The 27,796-nt window shown below is 38.6% G+C and overlaps 2 protein-coding genes across 2 annotated transcripts in view; one reads left to right on the top strand and one right to left on the bottom strand.

Moving 5' to 3' along the window:
• The window catches only part of gucy2g (guanylate cyclase 2g), a 59,327-nt gene extending 55,521 nt beyond the window's left edge, over positions 1–3,806 (top strand). The window contains 2 exon segments of the mRNA XM_048609201.1: positions 722–829; positions 3,660–3,806. Coding sequence (XP_048465158.1) covers positions 722–829; positions 3,660–3,806 — 255 coding nt within the window.
• Positions 3,807–10,732: 6,926 nt separating this feature from the next.
• Positions 10,733–27,796, bottom strand: part of LOC109939042 (EF-hand calcium-binding domain-containing protein 6-like) — a 23,059-nt gene continuing 5,995 nt past the window's right edge. The window contains exons 5-11 of the mRNA XM_020537328.2: positions 27,203–27,313; positions 21,655–21,757; positions 20,673–20,797; positions 20,319–20,562; positions 18,159–18,328; positions 13,152–13,314; positions 10,733–10,984 (exon numbers count right to left, since the gene is read on the bottom strand). Coding sequence (XP_020392917.2) covers positions 10,766–10,984; positions 13,152–13,314; positions 18,159–18,328; positions 20,319–20,562; positions 20,673–20,797; positions 21,655–21,757; positions 27,203–27,313 — 1,135 coding nt within the window. The 3' untranslated portion in view covers positions 10,733–10,765. The remainder of the gene's footprint in view (positions 10,985–13,151; positions 13,315–18,158; positions 18,329–20,318; positions 20,563–20,672; positions 20,798–21,654; positions 21,758–27,202; positions 27,314–27,796) is intronic.

Here is a 27,796-nt window from a genome sequence, read left to right as displayed (position 1 = left end):
AAGGCCACCCCTACCCTTGCCTCCAAATCCCCAAAGCCCCTCTTCATGCAACTCCATGAGACCAAAAGAAACATACCTAAATTCTCACCAATTAAGCTACTAAAGTGGCCGCTATGGTAATTCTCTCAGATCTGAAAGCTGCCAGCCTCTAATAGTTTGGCAACATCTGGTGGGCCAGGATTTCCTTGTTGAGGTTTATAATTTGCCAAAGAGTTTACCTGTCAGCTTTTAAGTTGTAGATTTGGAGTCTGATTTGGAACTTTCTCAATGGTGGGGGTAGAAAGTCAGATGCCCACCCCTATACTTAACACACAGAACAATAACTCTCAGCTGCTCTCTCCGATTTCCTCTCTATTCCTAAAACAAGATTCATAATAAGCCTTCTGGTTTGCAAATTGGTGTTGGCAGTATTTAAGAAGCATAAATAAGCCATAGTTAAGGGGTTTGCCAAACAGAGTTAACGTTTCGGGTCCGGTGACCCTTCCTCAGAACTGGGTTCTGAGGAAGGGTCACCGGACCCAAAACGTTAACTCTGTTTTCTCCTCCACAGATGCTGCCAGACCTGCTGAGCTTTTCTAGCAACTTTGTTTTTGTTCTTCATACATACTATTTGGTACACCTAACCATTGGCATAAGAAAATGTAATTTACTTTGGAAATAAAAGAAATGAATATTCCAATATATACCATCAAAAATATGAACCATTTGTATTTTTCATAAGGGAAAAGGGAATCAAGCAACATATTGGTTAAGAAGCAAAGAGGGATTCAACAAGCCTTTACCAAAATTAGATTTCAACATGGGAGAAGATTTTAAGGACACATTTGAGGTAGGAATGGATTAATTAAATGTAAAATATGTCTAACAAGGTACAGAAAAGCTGCTCAATATTCCTACTGTGACAGTACTGTGCCTTTAAGAGGGATTTATTCTGTGCTGTTTCTCTTGCAGAGATGTGTTGCCAGTGGTAATGGACTGTCTGCTTCAGAAGCAGTGGGTAAATGGCTATGAGCTCCCTGAGTGTTTTTTTTTAACTAGACAAAAGAAATATGAGTGGGGTCAGGCTCATGCAGACTCAGGGTTTTAGTATTGCTTTCATTTGGGGTTTAGAGTTGGCTGCTGAAGCTGATAGATACAGATTTCTACCTGCTGCTGGATTGTTTCTGTCGGTGTTCATTTTTCCTGGACTGGAGGAGATAGCACATGAGAAAAATCTGTTTTGCTGAATTTGCCATTTCCAAAGGTGGGTTTATGTGCTGCTGCTATATTGCAACAGTTGATGATTAATAGTTAAACAATATATATTATTTTAAGTATTTCGATAGAGTTAAAGTTATGCCCATTTTTTTTTTGTATTTTAACTGTGTTGTAAGAACACAGTGTGTTTTTCTTAAAGCCTAGTAGGGGACCAATCAAATCATATATGGAACATAACTCCTTACACTTGCCTTTAAATAAGATAAAAGTTAGAATCTAGGCTATCGCCTTGACATATTTTGAGGGGGTTTGGTCTGTGTATAACACTAGGCCAAAAAAAATGTATGGGGATGGACTCCTCTCGAGCAGCAGTAGAAAGTTTATTCTCAAAGAAAGGATAACTTACTTCACACAACCTCCAAATGTTCTAAAGTATGTTTTCCAGCTAATGAATTGCTTTTGAGTATCACTGTCATGTATAATGTTGGAAATAGAAATGCCATGAACTTTGTGTGAACAATGGGATTGCTAATATAATGATAGACAACTAACATGTATCTAAGAATCTCTTGGACATTCACATCTCAGGTTATGAGCATTTGCAACAGACTCATTGCAGCCAGCTTAATATGAAGGGGATACAAGCTGCTTCATAAATTGTCTGAAGGTTTCACCAGCATCGCGTAATTGGTAATAAATGGAAGATTTCCCATTATCCAAATAGTACATATTGTATGTGCTTTAGCTATTCTCACCTTCTTAGCACACAAAGGAAGGCTTCTCCAAGAAAACACATTTCCTTATCTCTTCCAGGCCCTTCTCAAGTCACTCAATCTCTTTACCTGTTCCTTATTTGCCTTTTTTTCTTTTTCTCCTTCATACCCCACTAATCCCTACTACCACTACCCCCTTATCCAGAAAACTATCTGGCAGCAACCACATACCCTGCAGCCCATAACTGAAATTTCTAAATAATACAATTCCAAGTACCTATCCCCATTTTCAATCCGTCTTCATCACACCAGAAATGTACAAACTAACCAATTTTGTGTTGTCAGCTGACTCATCTTGTTTGTGTACACCTGCTCAGAACACTTGAATAACATTAGCATGTGCCGCACTGCCCAGGCTCTGCAATATTGACCCCATAGTTGGAAACAACAACTGGCAAATCTCTACGGTCTATCCAACCTGTTGCATTCAATAAAAACCGAAGGAACTGTGGATGCCATAAATCAGGAACAAAAACAGAAGTTGCTGGAAAAGCTCAGCAGGCCTGGCAGCATCTGTGAAGAAAAGATCAGAGTTAACATTTCGGGTCCAGTGACCCTTCCTCAAAACCCAAGATCCATCACCAGACCCGAAAAGTAAAATCTGATTTTTCTTCACAGATGCTGCCAGACCTGCTGAACTTTTCCAGCAACTTCTGTTTTTGTTGTTGTTGCATACGATGACTGATTCCTTGTTTATCACAGTATAAACTCTCCTGGTCACACACAGATCATGTGAATCTCCTGGGAGAGAAGCAAAAACCAGGAGATAAATTATCTGGAAAATTTCTTCCTTCCTGACCTTTTTTTTTGTGTGGTCAAAACTAATTCCTGAAGTTACCCCAGCCCTGGTCATTCTAAGCAATACCTACCTTGGTCAGATGACCTCCTTCCCAGCCAGAAAGAGATTTAATTCTTTCCTGAAGAAATTTAGCAGATCCGTACTCAGCAGCTGAGCAGACAGCTGGGTTCTCCATTCTCCAGGAGAGGAGCCATCTTCCAACATCCAGTTTAACTTCAGCCTTGTATTGCTTACAATTGAGACCACTGGTCCTCAATAGCCTTCTTTCCAGCTCTGGTGTCAAACAAGCATTGCCACAAACACCTCTTTCCACAAAGCACAGGCTATATGCTCATATCCCTAATACTAATTCGGCTGTGCCTCCTTCTCCATTTTTCTTGTAAGGGAAACATCCAGGTCAAACTTCTTCAGGTCCAAATTTCTTTTTGAATCACCTGGCTTCCTTCAAAGCCCTTTTCCTGCTGGATTATTCGCCTAAATCCTGTAAGGATGTTCTGCCTAAGGCATTTTAACCCATTTAGTGTCTTTGATGATGTTTGTCTTGCTTCTCAAAATGAGAATTCCCTCCCTCACGCCCATCCCCACCCACAGCCTAACCAGGACATTACAAGCATAATTTGATTTGTACAGCTTACAAGTATCTGATATCAGTCACTCAGAATGGCGGTTTACTGTGGGGGTTAGCTTTGCTATATTTCAGTAGCTGGAAGTCTTGCTTTTCCTCAACTTTCTAGCCTCTATGATTAACATCTGAATGGTGTGGCGGTGGTGTTATATAGCACACGATGGATTGATTATGGATCATTATTTTCTCTTAATCTGTCCTAATTGTGTAATATTGAAATTCTAACCTAATACGACGATGTTTCAAATTGTACCATCGCATTTAGACATATGAGGAGGATGACGCAGAACAAGCAACATTTGTCCCAATGCAGGTAGCAGGGAATTCTACATCAGATCCTCCAGAAGATAAACGCACAAGGCCTCTTGGATGCAGTCTTCAGGAAAATTCAGTGGAAGACAAAATCTTCTGATTAGCACAAGGCACTCCCAAAGATGTGAACTACACAAATATGTTAAAAACAGATTAACAGAATTCTAAAAATACAATTTTAGTAATATTTCATATTTAATTTATTGATGATGATGCAACAATTATCATCTCAAAGAGTAAAGGCTTAGAAAAATATATTTATCAGAAACTTATAATAATAAGCATTATATTGTTATGATCCCAGACTGGGCCATTGAAATTATGTTCTGATCTGGCTAGGGAAAATTAGCCTTTTTTTAAGTAGACAAAGTGAGATTTCAGCCACTTAGTGAGAGAATAAATCCTCCAAATTTTGTGGTTTTGGAAAATAAAACACATTATACTTGGTTAGAAAAGTGAAACAATTTACAGTAGCAATACAATTTACATTCTGCCTTCATGAATTAAAGCAAAAAGTAAATTTTGGTAACAGACAAACTGTGGTCAGACATCACCACAAAACACATCAAATAACAAACCTGTTAAGTTACTGCTAAACCTGGAAGAAACCTTTCACTTGCTGTATCTTGCCAGGAAGGAAGCTGAAACTTTGTTTCGTTATTTTTATAGAAGAGATACAGGACTTACAAATTGGTCATTTTGAACTTTAAGTGAAAAGGAGTTAAGTCTGCCTCCTGGTTATTTAAATTGGAGATCCATACTCATGTAAATGTATTGCAGTTGGTCATCTGATTGCTGTACAATCTAGTACTGTCTAACCTTCACTGAGGATTCTTTTATGAGCAGTTATTGATCATAGAATCCCTTCAGTACAGAAAGAGGCCATTTTCCCCAACAACTCTGCACTGACTATCTGAAGGGTATCCCACCCAGATCCAGCCCCTAACTATAAACCCATAACTCTGCATTTACCATGGCTAAACTATCTAGCCTGCACATCCCTGGAAACTACGGGGCGATTTTTAGCATGACCAATACACCAAGGAAATACATCTTATCGAAAAGATAGGCAGGTGGGCAGAGGAGGTAGGGTTGCCTTATTAGTAAGAAATGAAATTAAGTCCATAGTAAGATATGAAGTAGGGTCAGACAGTGTAGAATCTGTGTGAGGAACTGCGGAGGTAAAAAAACACCATAGTTGGAATTATGCACAGGCCGCCAAATAGTAGTCAGGAGCTGGGGTGTAAGATACACCAGGAGATAGAAAAGGTGTGTAAGAAAGGCATACTTACAGTGATCATGGGGAGTTTCCATATGCAGGTGGACTGGGAAAATCAGGTTGGTAGTGGATTGCAAGAAAAGGAATTTGTGGAATGTCTAATGATGGCTTTTTGGACCAGCTTGTGCTGGAGCCCACTAGGGAACACGTAATATTGGATTTAGTGTTGCGCAATGAGGTAGACTTGATGAGGGAGCTTAAGGTGAAGGAACCTTGAGGGAGCAGTGATCGTAATATGATTGAATTTACTCTGCAATTTAAGAGGGAGAAGATAGAAATCAGAGGTGAATAAAGACAACTACAGAGGTATAAGGGAGGACCTGGGCAGAATTGACTTGGAGAGGAGCCTAGCAGGAAAGACAGTGAAACAGCAATGGCAGGAATTTCTAGGAGTAATTCAGGAGACACAGCAAAAATTCATCCCTAGGTAAAATGAGCATGGTACAGGGAGGATGAGGCAACCATGGCTGACTAGGGAAGTCAGGGATAGCATAAAAGCAAAAGAGAAAGCATATAATGTGGTGAAGGGCAGTGGGAAACCAGAGGATTGGGAAGCTTACAAAGACCAACAGAGGGCAACCAAATAAGAAATAAGGAGAGAGTAGATTAAATATGAGGGTAAGCTCGCCAGTAACATAAAGGATGACTGTAAGAATTTCTTTAGATATATAAAGGGCAAAAGAGAGGCAAAAGTGGACATTGGACCGCTGGAAAATTACGCTGGAGAGTAGTGGGGAACAAGGAAATGGCTGAGGAATGGATTAATTACCTTGTGTCAGTCTTCACAGTGGAAGACACGAGTAATATCCCAAAAATTCTAGAGATTCGGGAGGCAGAGCTGAGTGTGGTGGCCATTTCCAAGGAGAAGGTGCTAGAAAAACTGAATGGCCTGAAGGTGGATAAGTCACCAGGACCAGATGGACTACACCCCAGAGATAGCTGAAGAGATAGTGGAGGTGTTAGTGGTGTTCCACAAGGGTCAGTGTTGGGACCACAACTTTTCACTTTATACATTAATGATCTAGATGAAAGAGATAGATAGGTTCTTGATTGTCAAGGGGATCAAGGGCTACAGGGAGAAAGCAGGATTGAGAAACTTATAGCCATGATTGAATGGCAGAGCAGACTCAATGGGCTGAATGACCTAATTTCTCCTCCTATGTCTTATGGTCTAACCTGCACATATTTGGACTATGGGAGGAAACACCCAAGGCTGGAATTGAACTCAGGTGCCCAATGCTGTGGGGCAACAGTGCTAACCACTGGGCCACAATGCCAAGCTAGTGTTTAGTACAGTGCTGCAACCATGATGTGCTGTGGCCTGATACACTAATGATCTGCTGTTATCACACTGTGATACTAATGTTAGCCCCCACAAAATAAATGTGAGGTGGATCACACAATACTGAAAAATTCATTGAACTTTTATTATAACACCTGGTATTTGCAGTATGCTTCACTCAGAATGTCATGCTGCAAGAGGTCAGAAATCACACAACACCAGGTTATAGTCCAACAGGTTTATTTGAAAACACAAGCTTTCGGAACCTCAGTCCTTCTTCAGTTGTTACTAACAGGACCGAGGCTCCAAAAGCTTGTGTGTTCAAATAAACCTGTTGGACTATAACTTGGTGTCATGTGTTTTCTGATCTTGTCCACCCCAGTCCAACAGCGGCACCTCCACATTGTGCTGCACGAGAACAGAGCTCAGTAAGATGGAGGCTGAAAGATTTATAGCATGAGTTCACGCACCATGATATGACGATGACACAGAAGTATGTCCCTTAAAGGTAAATCGCACATCAGTTGCAAGACATAATACAACAGATTGCATAAAAGTGATCAGTCAGAGGGATTTAGAACAGGCACATAAACAAGTGGCAGATGAATTGCAGCTTATAGATAGGGAATCCTGGAGGATTTTATAACAAACTGAAATTGACATAGATGGGAATGAAGGTTTTGAAAGTTGACTGGCCAGGGTGGAAAAAATGGAAGTGATGTTACAGAGGTAGAAGCACTCAGCTTTTGTGATGAAAAAGGGTTTAGGCCTGAAAGTTCATCTTAGGGTCTCCTAGAATACTGAGGGTTGGGAATAGTTCCATTCAACCTGAAATATTGTCTGAGTAGACAAGAAGAAGGCTTTCATCTTCCCAATGCTTCAGTGGAAAATAAATTCCCGTAAAACTGGATGGAAATGCACACACATGCCATTAAATCACTTATCTCACAATGCAGGACCACACAGGAGTGTCAGCTTAGATTGTGCGCTCAAATGCTAGTGTATATTTGAACTTCTCATTGAAGAGGCAAAAGATTAATAGATAAATGCAAACTATTGATTGTAATAGCTCCTAGTTTATTTATTATAGAAAGACACGAACTATTATTTACAAGAACTTGCACATATTCTACACTGTTAAACTAATCATAGAACCAGCAGAAGCAGTATCAAAATGTATTTGATGTTCGTCATAGGTGATTGAGTTATTTGACAATTTTTCTTTTATTTGTTGACAATTTGCATGATAAATTATATGTAAATATACCAGTTCCTGTAAAATATTGCTATATCTTCATTTAATAAATTCACTGACACCAAACAATGAAATATATTTATTCAATACTTAATTGTGAATCGTGATTTTAAAATGTGTGTGCCCACTGATAACTCTATTTGTTCAATTAGTGTTCCATTACATCTAGTACATTCATGAATTAAATTTGATCATAAAGCGTGTTCTTTGTACAGATATATATTTAGCAGCGATCCACAACTACTGTCTCTCAGGCATTTTGTTAAAATAACAAAATCTTATATTAAAAAAAAGTTCATTCCATACAAAAATTAAATGAACTTATCGCGCCACAAGAAGTGTCTCAGATTGACAAGTCAAACTTTAGACATTTCATAGAGTCTTGGAATTAGGAAGAGCTGGAACTGCAGCCAGATTTCTTCATCTCTACAGGTTATTGCACTGCCACCTATTGGGCATCTACATGAAAAAAACAAGTTTAATACGTAGCATAATTTTGTGGTGAAAGTTCTTTTTAAAAGGCCTCAAGAACTTTTGTATGTACAAATCAATCAGCCTCAGGGCCATCCAAAACAGCAGTCTATTAAATTTGTATTCATTTATAGAGTGGCACTGGATTTAACCTGGTTCAGCTGGCGGCTTGTTCTCAGAACATTATGGATCAAAGCCCCAACCCACCACTGCAAGATCACAATGTAGGCCGTTAGGTGAAGAAATGAGAGCACATTGTCATTTGAAAGAGATGCTAAACTGAGGTCCTCTCTGTCTATTCATGTGGATGTTTAAGATCGTATAACAGTCTCTGAAGAAATGCAGAGAGTTCTCCCACTGTCTGGCCAAAGTTTCTCCCTCGCCAACACCACTTGAACATTATAAGTAATCACTCAGTTCCTTGTTGTTTGTGGAACCATGATATGTATAAGTTAACCATCACAAATTAATGTGAACACAGGTCAAAAAATGCTGCAGAACTTTTCTTAGAAATGTGCTGAAGTATCATTTAAATTCAAGCTTTTTTAACTTTGCATATTTAAAACCATTTGGGAGTAATTTTAATTTTGTCTTGGCGCAAAATAGGTAAAAGCAGATCACCAGAATGTTTTGTACCTCTCCTGAATTTTATTCCCATTGAGGTCAGTTGAAAACCCTTTAATAATGTGTTCTTCTCCAACACCGCAGCAAAGACAGTGTATGAGAGCAGTTCAGACTCGGACAAAAGTCCAGATGTTATTGTATCCATTAAAAGTCATTTTACACTGCTGAAAGATAGTATGTTTATTGTTCATTTCTCAAAGTAAACAGTTTTATAACAATAAATTGTCCTAGACTAAGTGGATCCTGTTTTCATCTGAAATTACGGCATTAAATCAATCTTCTTTTCATTCACCCAATGCACAAATATAAAGAGTATCGATGCTTGTTCTATTTCGAGAAGTTAAGGAATAACTACAAATAGGACTCACCTGAGAGCCAGGTTGGGAGTGAGGCCTACACTCTCAAAGAAGAGCCTGTTTTGTTTCTATGGAGGTCTTTGCTACCTTCCAAAGTTGAGGAAGCTGGGGGAGCAAGCACACACTTCTACGTTCTTAGAATTTCAACACTCTCCCGCCTCCCACAGAACCAGCTGCCCCTGCTGTAAACTGAAACCCGAAGGATCAGCTCATGGCTGTAGCTGTGCCCTCAATGGTTTAAGTGGGCACCATTGCCAGGTTGTTCAAGGGACTTCCTACTAAACCCCTTTATCTTTGGTAGGACGAGTAGCAAACAATCTCCAAAAAATATCATAAATCCATACATCTTATGGGGGCTATTACATTTACTTACAGATTACTATGGAAGGCATGAGGTAGACATAATATCTGCAAACCCAAAGTTCTAAGAACACATTTGATCTAATCTTCTGCAAACGTCTCTCCGTAAATCTATTTGAGTTGTTCAACATTGCAAGTCAAGTTAGCGCTGCGTTACCTGACATGAAATATAATCTATTTGTACTTATCATCTTAATAGCTGTAAAGAGAACACTTGTCCTCCGAACAAATCTGCATTATAGCCAGCCAACTGTAGGTCGTCATTGTCCTCATAAATGGTAGGTGCAATATGAGGAGTACACATTTTGTAATTGGAACCATAAAACTGAATATATGTTAAAACGAATGTCCTAACCCTCTTGATGAACTCAATAATCCACAAAGTTAAATGCATGTCATAAGATGTTGAACAAGTAATTACCTCAAGCAGGGGAGGAAATCTGATCAGCTCTGACATGCACGTGATTCATTCTCCCACTCTGAAGTTCAGAAAGTTGTAGTGGAACAGCGAAAGATTAGATTAAATGTGTTCTTAGAACTTTGGGTTTCCAGATACCATGTCTACCTCATGTTTTCCATAGTAATCTGTATGCAAAGTTGTAGTGTTACAGCGAAAGAGGGGTTAGGGTCCATTAGGTTTTTGGCTAGACAGCCAGCATATAGATTGGGGTTCACGGGGTTCAATTCCTGTTCCAGTTGAAGGACACCAGGGACCTGCCACCTCGTCCTACATGACATCTGGCCATGGTTCAGCAAATAATCACTGAAGACCTTCCTTTGAGCTAAGAACTAAGGAAGTGCCGATGACAGGGAAAGGCCATTGAGAATGGGACAAAGTGAATTTCTGTTGCAGGGAGTCAGAGTGGATTTGACGGCAAAATGGACTTCTGTGTTATAACCCATTTTCTAATTCTATGTGCTGCCATCTGTATCCATTGAATTTTTCTTTTCAACAGTACTACCTCACTTAAATTCTGTGCTGACCTGAAGATTTGTCCTTTATCTCATCCATCATTTTAACAAAAAAAGACATTTTGTCATTTCAGATGTCAGGATCACCATAGAGTTCTAAAGAAAGGCAAACATTGAAATATGAACTTGCCCCTTTACTTTCCGAACATTCTGCCCGAGTTGCTGAATGTTTGTACAATTTTCTGCTGTTATCTTGATATGTGGTGTGATATTCTTTACAATACATCTTTACAATTCAAAATTCATTAAACTCTAAATTTATTTATGAAGTTAAGTAAAGACCTGCAGTCTGGAATTGTTCACCCGTGATACTGGAAATGTATAACTATTATAAACCTTCATTGCCACTGTTTATACATCATTTATTAAGATTAAAAATCCAACTAAAATATAAGCAGTTCAAGACTTTATTAAAAAGATCGCCAACAGTTTTGCAGAAAGCAGGTAAAACAAATGATATTCATGGGGCTTTGAAGATTTTGTTGATAATGTTTGAATACTTAATTTTGCCTTCCATGTTTTCATCATATTTTGACATCATGTGATAAATTTCATCTTCATCCAAAACTATGTTGCAGAGTCGAAGAACAGATCGAAATTCAGGCAGTGTGAGAAATCCAGTGCTGGTAAAATCCAATTTTCTACACACCTTTTCCAATATTTTCCAGTTACCAGCTAACTACAGGGGATAATTAAAAGAACAATGGAATCTCAGAAGCATCTAATTCAGTCACTATAATTGGCAATATTATGAGATCAACAAAATTAGCATCCTATAAAATCAGCAGTGCTTTCAATATGTTAGCACATACTTCAACATTGAATAACTGAATATACTAACACCGTACCTTAAAGCTGAAGAAATGTTAAACCAGGTATTATCATCAACTACTGATTGCCCAGATCTGACTTTTTTATCAGATCACTAACAGTTGTAGTTTTTCTTTTAAGCTCTACAATGATACCTTTATATTTTTACCTGAAGAACAAAATGTCTACAATAGCACGTGACTAAAAAAAAAGAGATGGCTGCAGTAAAGCTAACGTCAAGTATCAATTTGTAATATGGGTATATGCAAGTATAATGTGACTCTTGAAAAATCAAAGTTACAAATTCAAATTATTGTTTATAAATGCAATGATGATTTTATGCTGAATTGTCAGATTTAATTTAAGCAGCAGAAAAAGTACAATTTGTGCCACATTCACAAATGCCAGTTGAGGGGAAACATAAGCTCTTCAATCCCAAACAAGTCACACCTAACCACACTTTCGTGTGTGTAGCTGTAAAATGGAGGCAGGTCAGACTTAACTGGGTCCCTTTCTCTCAGTCAATAAATCACAATGTATAGAATTACCATTTAAACAGAATCCTCACCATTCAGAGAACATATCCCAGTGATCGCAGTATTGTATTCAAGTAAGACATACTGGTAAAGATATTAAAGTCAGTCAAAAGAAATGAAAAATGGAATTGCAGGTAGATAGTGAAGAAGGCATTTGGTACGCTTACCTTTATTGGTCAGTGCATTGAGTATAGGAGTTGGGAGGTCATGTTGCGGCTGTACAGGACATTGGTTAGGCCACATTTGGAATACTTTGTGTCAATTCTGGTGTTCCTGCTATAGGAGGGATGTTGTGGAACTTGAAAGGGTTCAGAAAAGATTTACAAGGATGTTGCCAGGATTGGAGGGTTTGAGCATTGTGAGAGGCTGAATAGGCTGGGGCAATTTTCCCTGGAGCGTTGGAGGCTAAGGGGTAACGTTATAAAGGTTTATAAAATCAGAAGGGACGTGGTTAGGGTAAATAGCTAAGGTCTTTTCCCCAGGGTATGGAAGTTCAAAACTAGAGGGCATAGGTTTAACGTAAGAGGGTAAAGATTTAAAAGGGATCTAAGGGGCAACTTTTTCACGCAGAGGGTGGTGTGTGTATGGAATGAGCTGCCAGAGGAAGTGGTGGAGGCTGGTACAATTACAACATTTAAAATGCATCTGGATGGATATATGAAGAGGAAGAGTTAAGAGGGATATGGGCCAAATGCTGGAAAATGGGACTAGATTTGTTTGGAATCTCTGGTCAGCATGGATGAGTTGGACTGAAGGGTCTGTTTCCATGCTGTTCAACTCTGACTCTATGAAAATAGAAGTAAAATAGCAAATTGATGTTTGTAAGTGAAGATTTCTGTACAGTACTCACTAGAATATTGCATTTCCACTTTAAGAGGTAAAGACAAATTGGATACCCAAGTGCTTTGATTAGTTTTTACAACATGCTAGTCACAGATATATCCATTTGTTCATGCATCTAAATAAGTATTCTAAATTGCCTTCAACTTCACACATCAGGGAATGTAAATGAAATCAGCATGGGACAGGATGTTGAATTTTGCTAATCTGCTCCTGCAATTTTCATTATATTGTGAAGATCATAAACACAGTGAAGTTATAACTGTAAGTGTGAAGAATTACCCTGCATTTTGTATTCTATGGCATAACTCATTAGGGGTTAGCAATATACCCTGGGAGGTGGAGCTCACACAGTAGATAGTATCACGTTATACATCAGTTATACACAATGTCTCATATTTAATTCCACTGACTGCCTAAGATAAATTTTCAACCCTAGATCAGATTTGAAAGTAATGAACCTGATATAATATCTTTCTTGAATCTGGACTGATAGTTGGTGTTCTCTACAATTTAGTGATTCCAACTTCAACTCCAAGCAAATTGCAACACAAACCCAGCACTTACTGTGAATCTGTTATTTATATTTTGTTTGTCACAAGTTAAAGTTCAATATTAGCTGCATCCTCCAGTGAACCACTCTGTGAATCTTTCTATTACCTTTCTTCTCAGTTTCTCTGTGATCATGTTCAGACCTTTATGCATGGTTTCTGTGTATATCGTGATCTCTGGTTGATGTTTTTGGTTTGGAGTTTTCAAATTCTTAAACCTGACTGCTCTCCTTCGATCTTCAAATGGCTGAAGGAACTCGAGATATGAAATCCTAAACAAAACACATTCCATTGTTTCAGAGAAAATTTATCTCTAAATTATGACAATGCACAAGTTTAAAGTACATTTTGGACCAGTAAGCAGCACTCGATCAGGAAGAAGAGATCACATCCAGAGTGAGACACAGCCCAAATGGGCTGAGGAGTGGCAGATGGAGTTTAATTTGGATAAATGCAAGGTATTACATTTTGGTAAAACAGACAAGGACAGGACTTGGTAGGGCCCTGGATAGTGAGACTCAGGTGTTCAGGTATATAATTCTTTGAAAGTTCTGTCACAAGTAGACATGATGGTTAAGAAGGCATTCAGCATGCTTGCCTTCTTTGCTCATAACACTGAGTATAGGAGTTAAGACGTCATGTTGAGGTTGTACAGGACATTGTTGAGGCCACTTTTGGAATACTGTGTACAGTTCTGGTTATCCTGCTATAGGAAGGATAGTATTAAATTGGGGAGGGTTCAGAAAAGATTTGCCAGGATGTTGCCTGGACTGGGGAGCTTGAGTTAAAAGGAGAGGCTGGATTGGCTGGGACTTTTTTCGCTGGAGCATTGGAGTTTGAGGGGTGACCTTATTAAGGTTTGTAAAAGCATGACGGGCATAAATTAGGTGAATAGCAAAGGACTTTTCCCTAAGGAGAAGGAGTTCAAAACTAGGGGGCATTTTTTTAAGGTGAGAGGAGAAAGATTGAAAAATGACCTCAGGGGCAGCTTTTTCATACAGAGGGTGGTTCATTAGAGGAGTGAGAGAATGTGAGTGTGTGAGGGTGTGTGTGAGTATGTGTGTGTGTGAGAGAGTGTGTGAGAGAGTGTGAATGTTAGAGAGAGAGAGTGTGACAGAGTGTGTATGTTCCATGGAAAATTATCAAAAAAGGTTAAAACGGGTTGGGTTCAGCAGAAGGTATTAAAGTTTCCAGAACAATTAACAGGACAGGAGAGTATGGAAAGGGTCAGGAATTTAACTTCAGGCACAGCGATAAAGTGGTAACAATGAGACTAGAGGCAGTCAATGCGGGGCTGAGGGTGTTGTACTTAAATGCATGCAATATACGAAACAAGGTAAATTAGCTTGTTTGAAATTGGTGGGTATGATGTCATAGGTATCACTAAGACATGACTGCAAATGGATCACATCCTACCGAAAGGAAAGGTGGATGGTCAGAGGGGGAAAGGTTGGAGGAACACAGCAGACTAGGCAGCATCAGAAGAACAGGAAACTTGATGTTTCGGGTTGGGACCCTTCTTCAGAAATGTGTTCCTCCAGCTCCACACTGTGTTGTGTCTGACTCCAGCATCTGCAGTTCTTGCTATCTCGGAAGAGAAAAGTTGTCTGGTTAGTAATAAATAAAATAAATCAATAGCATGAAATGATATAGAGTTGGAAGGCGTAGAATCTGTGTGGGGAAAGTTGAGGAACTGCAAAGAAAAAAAGACCCTGATGGGAGTTATGTGCAGGCCTCCTAACGTTAGTCAGGATGTTGGAAAAAAAAATAATTTAGGAGATAGAGAAAGCATGTAAGAAAGGAACTATTACTATAATTATGGGGGACTTCAAAGTGCAGATGGACTGGGAAAATCAGGTTGGTAGTGGATCCCAAGTAAAGGAATTTGTGCAATGTCTGTAAGATGGTTTTTCGGAACAGCTTGTGGCAGAACCCACGAAGGAACAGGCAATTCTGAATTTGGTAATGCGTAATGAACCAGACTTGATTAAGGAGCTGAAGGTGCAGGAACCCTTATGGGGCAGTTACGATAATATGATAGAATTCAACCTGCAGTTGACAGGGAGAAGCTGGAGTCAGATATCATGGTATTACAGCTGAGTAATGGTAACTACAAAGACATGAGGGAAGAGCTGGCCAGAATGGATTGGAAGGGGAGCCTAGCAGGGAAGACAGTGGAGCAGCAATGACAGGAGTTTCTGGAAGTAACTTAGAAGGCACAGCAGAAGGAAGAAGAAACATACTAAGGGGAGAACAAGGTAAAAATGACTGACAAGGGAAGTCGGGGACAGCATAAAAGCAAAAGAAAAAGCATACAATGTGGGAAAGGTTAGTGGGAAGCCAAAGGATTAGGAAGCCTTGACAAACCAGTAGAGAATAACTAAAAAAGCAATGAGGAGGGAGAAGTTGAAATATAAGGGTAAGCTAGCTAGCACTATAAAAGAAGATTGCAAGAGTCTTTTTAAATATTTAAAGGTGAGAGAGGGAAGAGTCGACATTGGATCGCTGGAGAGTGAGGCTGGAGAAGTAGTAATGGGGAACAAAGAAACAGCAAAGAAACTGAATAGGTACTTTGCATCAGTCTTCACAGTGGAAGAGATTAGCAGCATACCAAAACATCAATGCAGCCAGGAAGCAGAGGTGAGTGGTGTGCCTATCATTAAGGGGATGGTGTTGGGAAGCTGATCAGTCTGTAGGCAGATAAATCACCCAGACCAGATGGATTACATCCTAGAGTTCTGAAGGAGATAGCTGAGCAGATTATGGAGGCATTGGTGTTGATTTTTCAGGAATCACTGGAATTAAGGAAGGTCCCAGAGGACTGGAAAATGGCTAATGTAACAGTCCTGTTTAAGAAGGGAGGAAGGCAGAAAACAGGAAATTATAGGTCAGTTGACCTGACCTCGGTCGTTAGTGAGCTTTTAGGAGTCCATTATTAAGCATGAGATTGTGGAGTACTTAGAAGTGCATGGTAAAGTAGGGCTGAGTCAGCATGGCATTGTCAAGGGGATGTCATGCCTGACAAATCTGTTGGAATTCTTTGACAAGGTAATGAGCAAGTTAGACAAAGAAAAGCCAGTAGGTGTGATCTCTTTGAATTTCCAAAAGGCCTTTGACAAAGTGCCGCACAGGAGGCTGCTAAATAAGGTAACAGCCTATGGTGTTGGGGACAAGGTACTGGCATGGATAGAGGATTGGCTGACTGGCAGAAAGCAAAGGGTAGGGATAAATGGTATTTTTCGGGATGTCTGCCGCTGCGACTGAAGGGTGGCAGTCAACTAGTACCTGATTAAGGCCACCTGGAGCACAGGATGGCCTTGTTCAAAGTTGGTCAATTCAAGACCTTCCTTCCTTCAGGTGGAAAGCTCCCATACCCATAAAATCCAGCTCCATCTGAGCTATATAAGGTAAGCAATATAGGCTTTTCCTGATGCTTGATCGTTGCAATGGTTTCTCTTCCTACTCCCACACTGTTATTTCTGGTAGTCCCAGCATCTCTCCTTGATCCCCGGTTTCTCATGCACATGCTACCTTTGATGACATCATGCAAAAGTACAGCGTTAGTTTTCACAGCCACCTCACCACTATCTTTCTTAACTCCTCCATCATCACTATATTCTCAGATTGCATATCAGACCTCCAGCACTGAATGAGCAGGAATTTACTCCATTTGAACATCTGGAAGAGAGAAGCCCCTGTTTTCAACCCTTCCTCCAAACTTAATTCCCTGCTATTTATTATGTACTCATCTTTAGCAACAATCTAACTAAAGCAATCTGTTTTCAACCTCATATCTGACTCTGACAGGAGCTTCTGACCACACATTTCCAGTATCATTGAGGTAATCTATTTCTATCTCAGTGACATTGCTCTACTTCACCCCACTTAGTACATCTACCACTGAAACCTTCAGTTATGCCCTTTTATTAAACTTCTGTCTATCTATCTTTTCTCTAGTGTTTGTTTCCAAAGATTCTGAATGACTTCAGAACATTAATCAGGAAACTCTCCCATTCTTACCATCTGCCAACAGGCATATTGGAAGGATTTACAGACTGACAATCGACACTTGTTTGAACACAGCATGAATGCACATTCTGTTGCCAACAAGTCCTGGCATGGGACCTGAACCTTTCTGGCCTAAAGATAAGGACACTATAACTCTGCCATCAGACTTCTCTTGCTATCACTAGACTTCAGAGTTCTCACACATTCTACTCTCTACTATCTTGTGATCACTCAAAATTCTGCTACTCGTGTCTCAGGTCATACCAAATATTTGTAACCTGTCATCCTCTGTACTCACTGACTACATTGTGTCCTGATCAACAATATTTTGATTTAAACATTCCTGTTCATAATTTGTAATCCATCCCTGGCTTCGCTCTTTTTTTTCACGTCCAGCCCCACAAGTTTCCAAGGCATATAGACTCATCTAATTCTGACCTACTCAGCATCCCTGATTTTAATTACAGCATCATTAGCTTACACTCCATCAATTATTAGGCCCTTATCTCTAGAATTCCCTTGCTGCAACTCTTCACCTTTTACTTTCCTTCTTTAAGACACAACTTAAAGCTACATCTTTGACTTGGTTGTGGACCATCTCTCCTAACCACCCATATCGTGCAGTTTCATATTTTGTTTTCTTGTGCTTCTGTGATACACTTTGGGACGTTTCTTTACATTAAAGTTACTATATAAATGTAAGTAGCAGTTGATGTTTTAACCTTTCTTTCACAAGAAAGCAAGGTAAATTTTGTAATGCTGGCATGTCTATTTTGTCTCACCATTTTCATCATATTTCCCTCCACCCCGGGTCAGCACATTTCAAGTATCAGATTAAGAATGCATATCCTGCTGACATTCTGGAATCTGCCCAACAAATTAGTATTTGAGCCTCAGTCATAAAGTTGTTGTATGTAACTTTGTGCCTGTAAATGCATATCCTACTACTGCATGGAAAACACATTAATGCATCTGGGTTATCCCAAAATAGGTCATTATACATCCTTTATCGATCCTTATTCATCTCTGCATCACACAATCAGGATTTAACAGGGTAAGGCAGGGAGGAAATCAATTTTTAAAAAAAGACAATTGGGCACTAACTAACCGGTTCTTCTCATGGGTAAACCTATTGGCGATAATCTCACAGGTCTGATCATTCAGCTCCTCACATACATCCATAAGAACGTCTTTGAATTCCTCTTTGCTAACAAAGCCCGTGTTAGATTGATCCAACTCACGAAAATTTGTCCAGAGGTCATCTAGCATGAGCTTAACCTACAAGATAACACCAGAGTAATCAATAAAAATGGAAAATCAGTGATAAGACAACCAACTGGCTTGATGTACACACATGCGACAGAATAATCTATAAAATATGAAAGGATATTGGATTGGACAGCAGCAGTATTGTTTTTAGTAAAGGATTTTTCTTTTTTGCTTTCTTCTAATTTTATTTTCTTACTTGTAATCAAAATAAAATGAGGTTAGTGACATTACTGATAGGTTTAAACTCTTATGGTGCAGTATGCCAACCAGCCCCACAAGCTTTCTCATCTAATTCTGGCCTGCTGAGCATCCGTGATGTTAATTACAGCATCACCGGCTGATACTCCATCAATTAAATGTGGAGAGAATCTTGTAGTATCTCAGTTGAAATGATAAGGATTGTAACTGGAATTCAGTTTTGTTTTAAATATTTCATCTTCGTGAACTCAACTCAGGAATATTTAAACAAAGAGCTAAGTCAAGTTGAAGTGCTTGAGAAACAGACTGACATTCTTGCACATTGATTCATAACGATTCAAAGAGCTAAGTCAAGTTGAAGTGCTTGAGAAACAGACTGACATTCTTGCACATTGATTCATAACGATTTCTACCAGGAGTTTTCAGGAACTCTTCCTGTTGATGCAATAAAGTGTCTCCTATTGGGCAAACTACAACTGGCTATATTTACTTTCTGGTAGGAAATTTTATGTAAAAGCTACAGGGGAGTTTTATGATGTTGCTTAATAGAGGCATTGTGTGCCTCTAGTGATAACGGAAATGAATGTTCAAGGTTATAGTGGGAACTGGGCAATGTAATTACCCACATTTTTGGAGTGTTACTGATATGTTTCTGACGAGTGGGAAAACCCTGAAATCCACTTCATTGTATCAGTGGAGGCAGCTACAGGGAGGGAATACAATAAAATACATGAAATCAGCTGCAGTTAAATATAAAGAATGCTTTTAAGATCTAGTGTGTGCAATGATTGGCAATGCCTATAGTTGGCATCAAAGGAGTGAATGAAAGACAAATTTTAGGTATAATTTATACATTATCTATATTTAGCCATATGAACTATTGTTTATATTTAAATATGTATTTATTTATAATATACAGGAGATCAGTTAGCTCAGCTGGCTGGACAGCAGATTTGCAACGCAGAGCAAAGCCAACAGTGTAGGTTCAATTTCCACACTGACTGAGGTTATAATGAAGGGCTCACCTTCTCGACCTCTCCCTTTGCCTGGGGTGTGGTGACCCTCAAGTTAAACCACCACAAGTCATCTCACCCTCCAAAAGAGACAGCAGCCCTATGGTCTGGTAAGACTATGGTGACCAATATATAGACCAAAACATTTTTCAAAATGAATTTTTATTGAGATGCAAATATTGCGATTTCTGGGTTACGGTAGCCAATTTTCACCAGGAATATCCCACAAACAACAATTGAATAAGCAACTGATTAGTTTTCTGTTATGAGCATGTCATGTTGGCCACAACGCCAGGAGAATTTCTTTGCTCTTCCTTGGCTAGAATAGCATCAAATGATATCTTATTTGCAACTAGAACAACTGTTTTAACAGGGAAAGGGGTTAGTTTTGCACCTTATCGCCAATTCATTAATGCATTACTCTAGTACTGTATTATTGTCAGCTTCGTGAGTTTTAGTCTTTGATCACAGGTATTCAAATTCACAAGTTTCTGGCCTTGAGGTGAAGACACCAATAACTAGCGTCATAGGAATGAAGTCTGAAATCTCATTTTCAGCCAAAGGTGATATTTCTTTATGAAAAGATAGATGTAGTTAGCTGAATAGTAAAGACAGGATACATCACCCAATGTTGTGCTGTATCCATTTTGCCCTACTCCTTATGCTGAATTTAATTTAAATGCAATTTAAATAAATATTAAATGTAAATGATGAATGAAAGTGCTGTCTGCTGATTTACCACTGACTATGAATATAAACATCATTTCTTGACTGAATAATTACTTAACCTTAGCTTGCAGATTGTCCTTAATGATTTCTGTGTCACAGTTTAACTTCCTAGATCGTACCAGGAAGTCACAGTCACCTTTAACGGGTGGATATGTTTTGGCATTTGGGTAACAAGCTGATTTAGGTGAAAATCCAAAGTGTCGAACAAATTCGTGGAAATTCAAAGTGTTATCTTGACTGGTAATTAAAGTGCTCCACAGTTTTTGGACATCATCTCTTGTGATTGGCGGGTGAATATCAAATCTGTATATGACAAGAGAAAGGTAACAGCATCTTCTGAGAAAAAGCTATTGTGACAATGAAAACACAATTATGTACATTTTAATGGGAAGAGCAAAAAATATTTCCTTAACTGCTTCAAAAGCTGATACATTGACTCAGGAGAAAATCGTCTGGTGTTCATCTTATCAAGTTTATTAAAGTTTTGTTCCACCATTTGGTATTGTTTCTTCACAAGATCCTGTATAATATTTGAGATCTAGAATAAAAGAAGTTATTCATAAGTGCTGGCAAGTTCCACTCCTTGTAGCCAATGAGTGAAGAATAAAACCTGAGCAGGTTTTAATTGACATTGATTTATTCACAGTGTGAACCAGTACAAGTGTCTAACTCCTAACTCGACTCACACCCTCTGTCAGTAAGTATCCCTATAATTGTTCTCAAGTAACCATTCAATTGCTGCTGTTAAGATAGTTTAAATCAATCTATTCAGAAGTTTCATGATACACCTCTGAAGCATGGGATTTGTACCCAGGTCTTTAGACTAAGAGGCAGGAACATTGTCACCTCCACCTGTATATACTTAGCCTCAAATGATACAATTGACAACCTGCACTTCTCAATAACTAGTAATTTATCTTCAATCCTAAATATTGAGGTTGGCATTTCATTGGAAACGCACCACCTAACATTAGGATGTGCATCTGAAAAAAGGGAATCTATAGTCAATGCAATGTCAAGATTCATCAAAATAACATTAACAGTAAAAGTAACTTAGCAAATTAAGTTTGTCTTGTCAATTCTCTTCAGTGACTCTCAACCATATTCCATTTTTTGAATCTACACTCCGATAACAATTTTCAGCAGGAGCATATAAAAGGAAATTGTGAGCATACACATTACAATTTTACACCTATTAATAAGCTTGTGGATCTTATCTAATTAATAAAAAAACTTGGATACTGGCCATACCGGAAAGTCCACTGGTTATAACGAATACGTCAAATGAGTTTTGAATCCATTAACATCATTCTGTCTGAAGATGATAGTGAAAAATTGGCACAGCACATCAAATACAAACATTTCAAGTGGAAAATAATATCTATTAATCTTTACCTGATCTGTTGTTCTTCCTGAACCATACTCTTGGTTTGTTGAATTTTCATTGCTGAAGTTTGTCATCATAGATTTGTCACACAAAAGACTCTTCGCACCTTTACTATTGTGCAATGAAGACAAATGAGACTTAGTACTTTTTAACTATTAGTCCATTTTAACTATTGGATATAATCATTTATAGTTACATCATAATTTATGTAAGCTGAGAATTAAAAATATTGCTGTTTGTCATAGATTCCTTTTAAATTTTTCTCCTTTCCTCAGATCAGCAACTTCCTGCAGCAAAGCAGTCCAGCACAACACTTTAGCAAGAAGAATATAAAAGCAGATAATTATTTAAATGGAGAACAACTGCAAAATTCCAATGTGTGGAAGGATCTAGGTGTTCAAATGCATGAGTCACAAGAATTTGGTATGCAGACAAAGTAAATGATTAAGAATGCTAATTGAATGTTATCCTTTATTACAAGGGGAATTGGACATAAAAGTAATAAAGCCATGCTTCAGTTAAACAGGGTATTGGTGAAACCACATCTCAAATATTGTGTGCAGTTTGGTCTCCTTACTTAAGGAAGATTGTTAGTGCAATGGAGGACTTCAGAGAAGATTTACTAGATTGGTATTTGGAATCAATGGGTTACATTTTATGATAAAAGATTGGACAAGCTGGACTTGTATTTCACTAGAGTTTGGAAGAGTGAGGGATGATTTGATTCAAGTTTATAAGATCCTGAATGGTCTTGACAAAGTGAACATGAAAAGGATGCTTTACTCTTGGGGATGAGTCCATAACGAAGGGACACTGTTTTAAAATTAGAGTTGTCCTTTTAGGACAGGAATGAGGGGAAATATTTTCACTCTGGGTGTTGGGTAACTTTGGAATATTACTTCAGAAGACGGGAGAGGTGGGATTATTGTTATTTTTTAGCCAGAGGAAGATAGATGTTTGATAGGCAAGGGAATCAACAGTTATCAGGGATAGATCAGATTGAGGAATTCAGAACATAAATAAATCAGTCTTGGTCTTAATAAGTAGTGTAATGGCCTTGAAGTCGAGGATAGCCTACTTCATTGTATGTTCGTATATTTACAAGGTGCAATATTTTTTTCAGCCAATTGGTGGCAGGGTTCCTCATCTGCATAGCTGTGAATAAAAATGTTTGTCTTTTGAGAAACATGAAACCAGCAAATTACTGAAAAAAATTCTCTCCTATGACGCCCTTAAAAAGAATGAGTATGTCAGACTCCATCGAAGGAAGGTCACTTGCAATTGTCAAGCTGAATGTTACAAATTGTCCCTCAATTGTACGTCTGTGTATCACATCTAAGATATTTTGAATGATATTGGCTATTAAACATGTTATAATGTAGCTTTTTGTCTACTTAGTATTTCTATACATTTTTAAATAATTCTAAAACTACATCAATATGTAAAATGCATTTAAGGCCTGGGATTTCTGTATTAAAGTACAGCTCATCTGCAGTAAGATTATGTGTACAAGTTATACAGAAGGCTGCCAATTTCAATCTTTCCTGCCAGTGGCTGACAGCTACACATCACCCCAAGACCCAATGTCTACAAAGATTATATCTTGTTACAACCTATCCCCAGGTGATGTTCCCCAATTTGTGACAATTCCAGACCAACTACTCCAAATCATTAATCTCCAGGTGTCTTTATTCACGTATTCCCTCATTTGGTCGTAACAAGATTAATTTAGAAATGATCCTCTCCCCATTGTGAATACCATTTTCCCCAAAGTGAAGAAATTTACATTTAATTAATTAATTAACAATAATTTAACCCTGCTTGACTTAATGAAAAAGAGTTTATTAATAACTAAACCCAATAATAAATAATAATACAACACATATACACAAATCAGATACAAGAATCCAATACAGAAAAAGATAGAAATTAATAGACCTACAGATCAGTTTCTGAGTTATTTGCAATGAGTAGATAGTGGATAATCAAGCAGTCAATTTCAAGATTCTTGACTTTACAGGTTAGCTGAAATTCTTTTGGCTCATTTAGTTTTGAACTGGCTTGCTAACTAGCTTCAAGCACCCCAAGCAATCAAACTATGACCTGCAATGCAGTTGTGACTGGTGGATAGTTCTTTGACTGTGACTTTCGCAGCACACCAGCACATACACCAAGCAAGTAAATGAGAGTATATATAGAGCAGGACCGAAACTCACTCTTAACCTCTGTACCTGTGTATTCCTGAAAGTGGAAAAGACAAACATCGCCTAGACTGCTGTCTTTTCTCCTGTCATGTTCCTAGTCTGAGATACTCGCAAGAGATTACAGTTCAGTTTGCAATGCACTTCTCCTTTTGAAGCTGCTTTGTCACTTTCAAACATTCTTAAATGCCTCTCCAGACCACCATTGGGTTTATATCCACAGTCATCTTTTGGTGTATCTCCTATTTTTAAAAAAAAGTATGTTGCAAGCAGTTTTTCAAAATGTCCAAAGGTGATTCAAAGTTGTGATCTGTGGTCACGACAATCTGATTTAAAGTTTTCAAGTTTTTGTAAATTTTGTTAGTTTTCTTAGGAAGAAAGCCTCTCTAGTTATGTGATAAGAATAACAGTAAGTAAATTGGAAAACATCTACTGATGTCCACAGAGGTGTAGGTGAACATAGAGATCTGGAAGCTGCTGTCAGAGGCGTAGTGAGAATATTCTGAGGTTGTTGAGAGATGTAAATCTGTGTTCATATTGCTGAATAACTTCCTTTATCAACTATTTACAAAGTGGGTAGGAGAGAGCATTCTTCAAACCTGCAGGATTGATCCTAACTTGAAACATCAGCAACATAACCGATGTTGTATACTATGCATGAGTTAAATATGACTTACTCATTCTCCCTCCCAAGCCTTTTACTCTGTTTTGTTAAATCATCATTATTGTTTAACCATCTACATTTCTCTTTACATATAACTACTAGCATTCCTCTCAGCGCAGCAAAGCTGGGGGGAGAAAATCTGACTCTGTCATCAGCCCGTCTTCAGGGAAGAACAAAGCTTTTGTCCAAAGGCAGAAGCTTGAGCTAACTGAGTGTATAAACTGACACCACAGAGGGCACTGCAGGTGCACCCACCATGAAGACCTAAAGGTAATGTCAATAAACACCTACACTGTGGAGTGTAGGAGATTGTGGAAAATAAAATAACTTGCTTCCTCTGGGAGACTATTACTGTAAAATATACTTTGCAGCAGTCCATTAACGTCCATTGAAATACATCCTAAGCCTCACAGTCAAAAGTTGAAAGTGAGGCTTTAGTCAAGATACAGTATCAGAAAGGAAAAACGCACCAGCTCCAGTAACCAATTTAATATGAGCCTTCTCGCCATTAACAAAAATATCAGAGTGCTGGCAGTCATCTTGAGGTCCAATAACTTCAGCCAGCAAAATTGTACCATTGCTTTCATTAGCATCTATGTCTAGGACACAATAAGCTGTTGCCATTTAGGTTTGCCAAGTTGTCCTGCTGTAGGGACTCCTGCTGTTCCTACAGATAATTCTGAAATGGCCTTTTTTGCTATGTGTGGATAAGTGCATGAGTAGTTTTCTTGCCAACAGGGTCATTTCCCATCTCACCATGAGAATGGAGCAATGAAGGCCATTGCATCATCTACCCACAGACTTTCAGTTCCTAAATGGCTGAGCTGGCTTGTCGTTAACAAACTGGACAGGCTCAGCTGTGGGCTCCCAGGGAAAATCTCTCTCAATGGAGAAGGAACTTGTCCCGCCTGTGGATTTCCTCTTGGCAGACTACTTTAACAGATGCAGTACTTCCCTAGACTTTAAGAGTTTGGATAGACCTTCATCTAGGACCCCAACTGCAATGCAGTTGAATAAGCTTGTCTCATCTCATAGGGTTCTAAAGCAGCTGTAAAATGCTAGCAAATAGAAATCATTTAAGAAAGAAACCACAGTGTATACTGTTTGTTGGCTGTGCCAACTGAACCTAGCATGGTCAACATCTGCGTATTGCCCTAGACTGAAATGGTTATCAAGATCCTTAATTAAGCTGACATATTTTGCCATTTCTTCCTCTATTCCAAGTTGGTCAAGAACTACGTCAGCAATGTATAAAAGTATATCAATTGGTGTTTACCAGTTCTGGAAGCAAGGCCTGAGGTATGATGCATTAGGGTAAACCATTGGTGCTAGCATCTTCACTCAGAGGGCTCATCTGAGCTAGCCTTTGCCTCAATGGCTCAGAGAGGGCAAGGGGCTTAATTATCATGAAAAGTACAGCTATGTTCTGCAACTGAGCAAGTATGGGTTAACTAGTTTGTGTTCAATCACCATGTAGTAACTTGCAAATTAATTTTTTGTTTGTCTCTTTCTATGACCTGGGCTGCGAGGTGGTTAAGCATTTTCCTGCTTCAAATCTTCTGCTATGTACTGGCCATCTGGCTGTTCAGTTCTTCAGATTGTCTCCCTTCATGACATCGACTAAGCTTGAGAGCAGCAGGTGAGTGCCTGTGTTTAGGGCTTTCCCTAAGGATAAACCTTGTTCCGTTGACTGCTTCAAATGTTACCATCATCAGTTAGAATGCTGGTAAAGTTTTACTGGTCAAGAAGTCCAAAACTGCTGGCAACATGTACATACTTAAATTGTAGAGAGAGGATAGTCTGTCCTCATACTGCTGAGCAAAATCTTCATCAACTATTTTCATTATATATATATATATATATATATATATAAAAGTTGGTAGGAGAGAACATCCTCAAAACCTTGTAGACTCAGTCCTCATTCCAAGTGTGTTCCTCCATCAGTAGACATCATTAATGATGAACACGATTCATTACCATAATATGATTTACCTAATGTCCTACAAGCTGCATTAGAAATGACTTTGAAATCCATACAGGGGTGTGACCTTGCTGCATGTCAGCAAGTATTTGGGCTGATGTATGCAGGGGTAAGTGAACTTTTCATGGCATGATAAGTCTTACATAGCATCTTCGTATTTTTTTAGCACTTAGGGAGAGATGGAAGACAAGGGAAGAGAAGGAAAGGAAAGAAAATGGAAAGAGAGTGAAGGGAAATGATCGGAGGAAGTGAAAGAGGAAATGAAGAGAAGGAAGGATGATATTCCATGGTCACTGACCACAAAATCCAGATGATTATATCAGTTTTTCACACACCAAAGCAGCTGTAGCGAACCAAACATACATTTCTGTATAATTATTGAGTATTGCAATCTTTCAGAATGCATATTACCCATCCCCTCCAGAGATAGTGAGCATCTATATTGATAATGAAAACACCTCTTTTATGAATATTCACACGTGAAGCCAAAAAACATGCTTATGATGGGCAGTTAACCCAATTTTCTCTGTGACTTATTTATCATTGTCTATTCAGGGCTACGCAGGTCTTTTTAGGTGAATTGATTAATGACTATTAGGAACTACACTATCTGACGGTGCTTGCTCATATCAACTCATTTCATCGTATACCTTTGGATTCAAATTGGAAAGAATTTGACATACAGCAAACTACAACAAAGAACTGCTTACCAGCTGTCAAATATGGACATGAACTCAAGATATTTTACATTGCCTTGGGCATCAAGTGGTATTCGGTTCTTCAGATAACTTACTTCTTCATCTGACATGTCAATGCCAAATCTTGGAGAATAAACAAAAAAAAAACAGAAAATAATCATAACCGAGTAATACTGATAAAAGATGTAGTTCCAAGTTCTTTAGAAAAGTTTACATCCCGTAGAATACTGCAAACAACACCAGTAATTTATGAGCATAGTGTGTCTACTTTACAGTATTTTAGAAATGTTTGTTTGCTGCAGATTTGCTGTAGATAATTTTTTCCAGCAAAGAACATGGTCATTGCTAGGATGAGATGTTGTTAGGTATCATACTAGAATTCAAAAAGCACACATTATCTAAAGGATTAATTTTTCTGTGACATTTTATAGCACAATGGAGTAGCACTCCTGACTCTGAGCCAGAAAGCCTATGACATGATGGCCAAATGTGTGGTCATAACACAGTCAAGTAAGTTAAATATCAGAGATAGTAGGAACTGCAGATGCTGGAGAATCCGAGACAACAAGGTGCAGGGCTGGATGAACACAGCAGGCCAAGCAGCAT

The sequence above is a fragment of the Rhincodon typus genome, chromosome 20, assembly GCF_021869965.1.
Source record: "Rhincodon typus isolate 14 chromosome 20, sRhiTyp1.1, whole genome shotgun sequence".
NCBI lineage: Eukaryota > Metazoa > Chordata > Chondrichthyes > Orectolobiformes > Rhincodontidae > Rhincodon > Rhincodon typus.
This window is presented reverse-complemented; position numbering and strand designations above follow the sequence as displayed.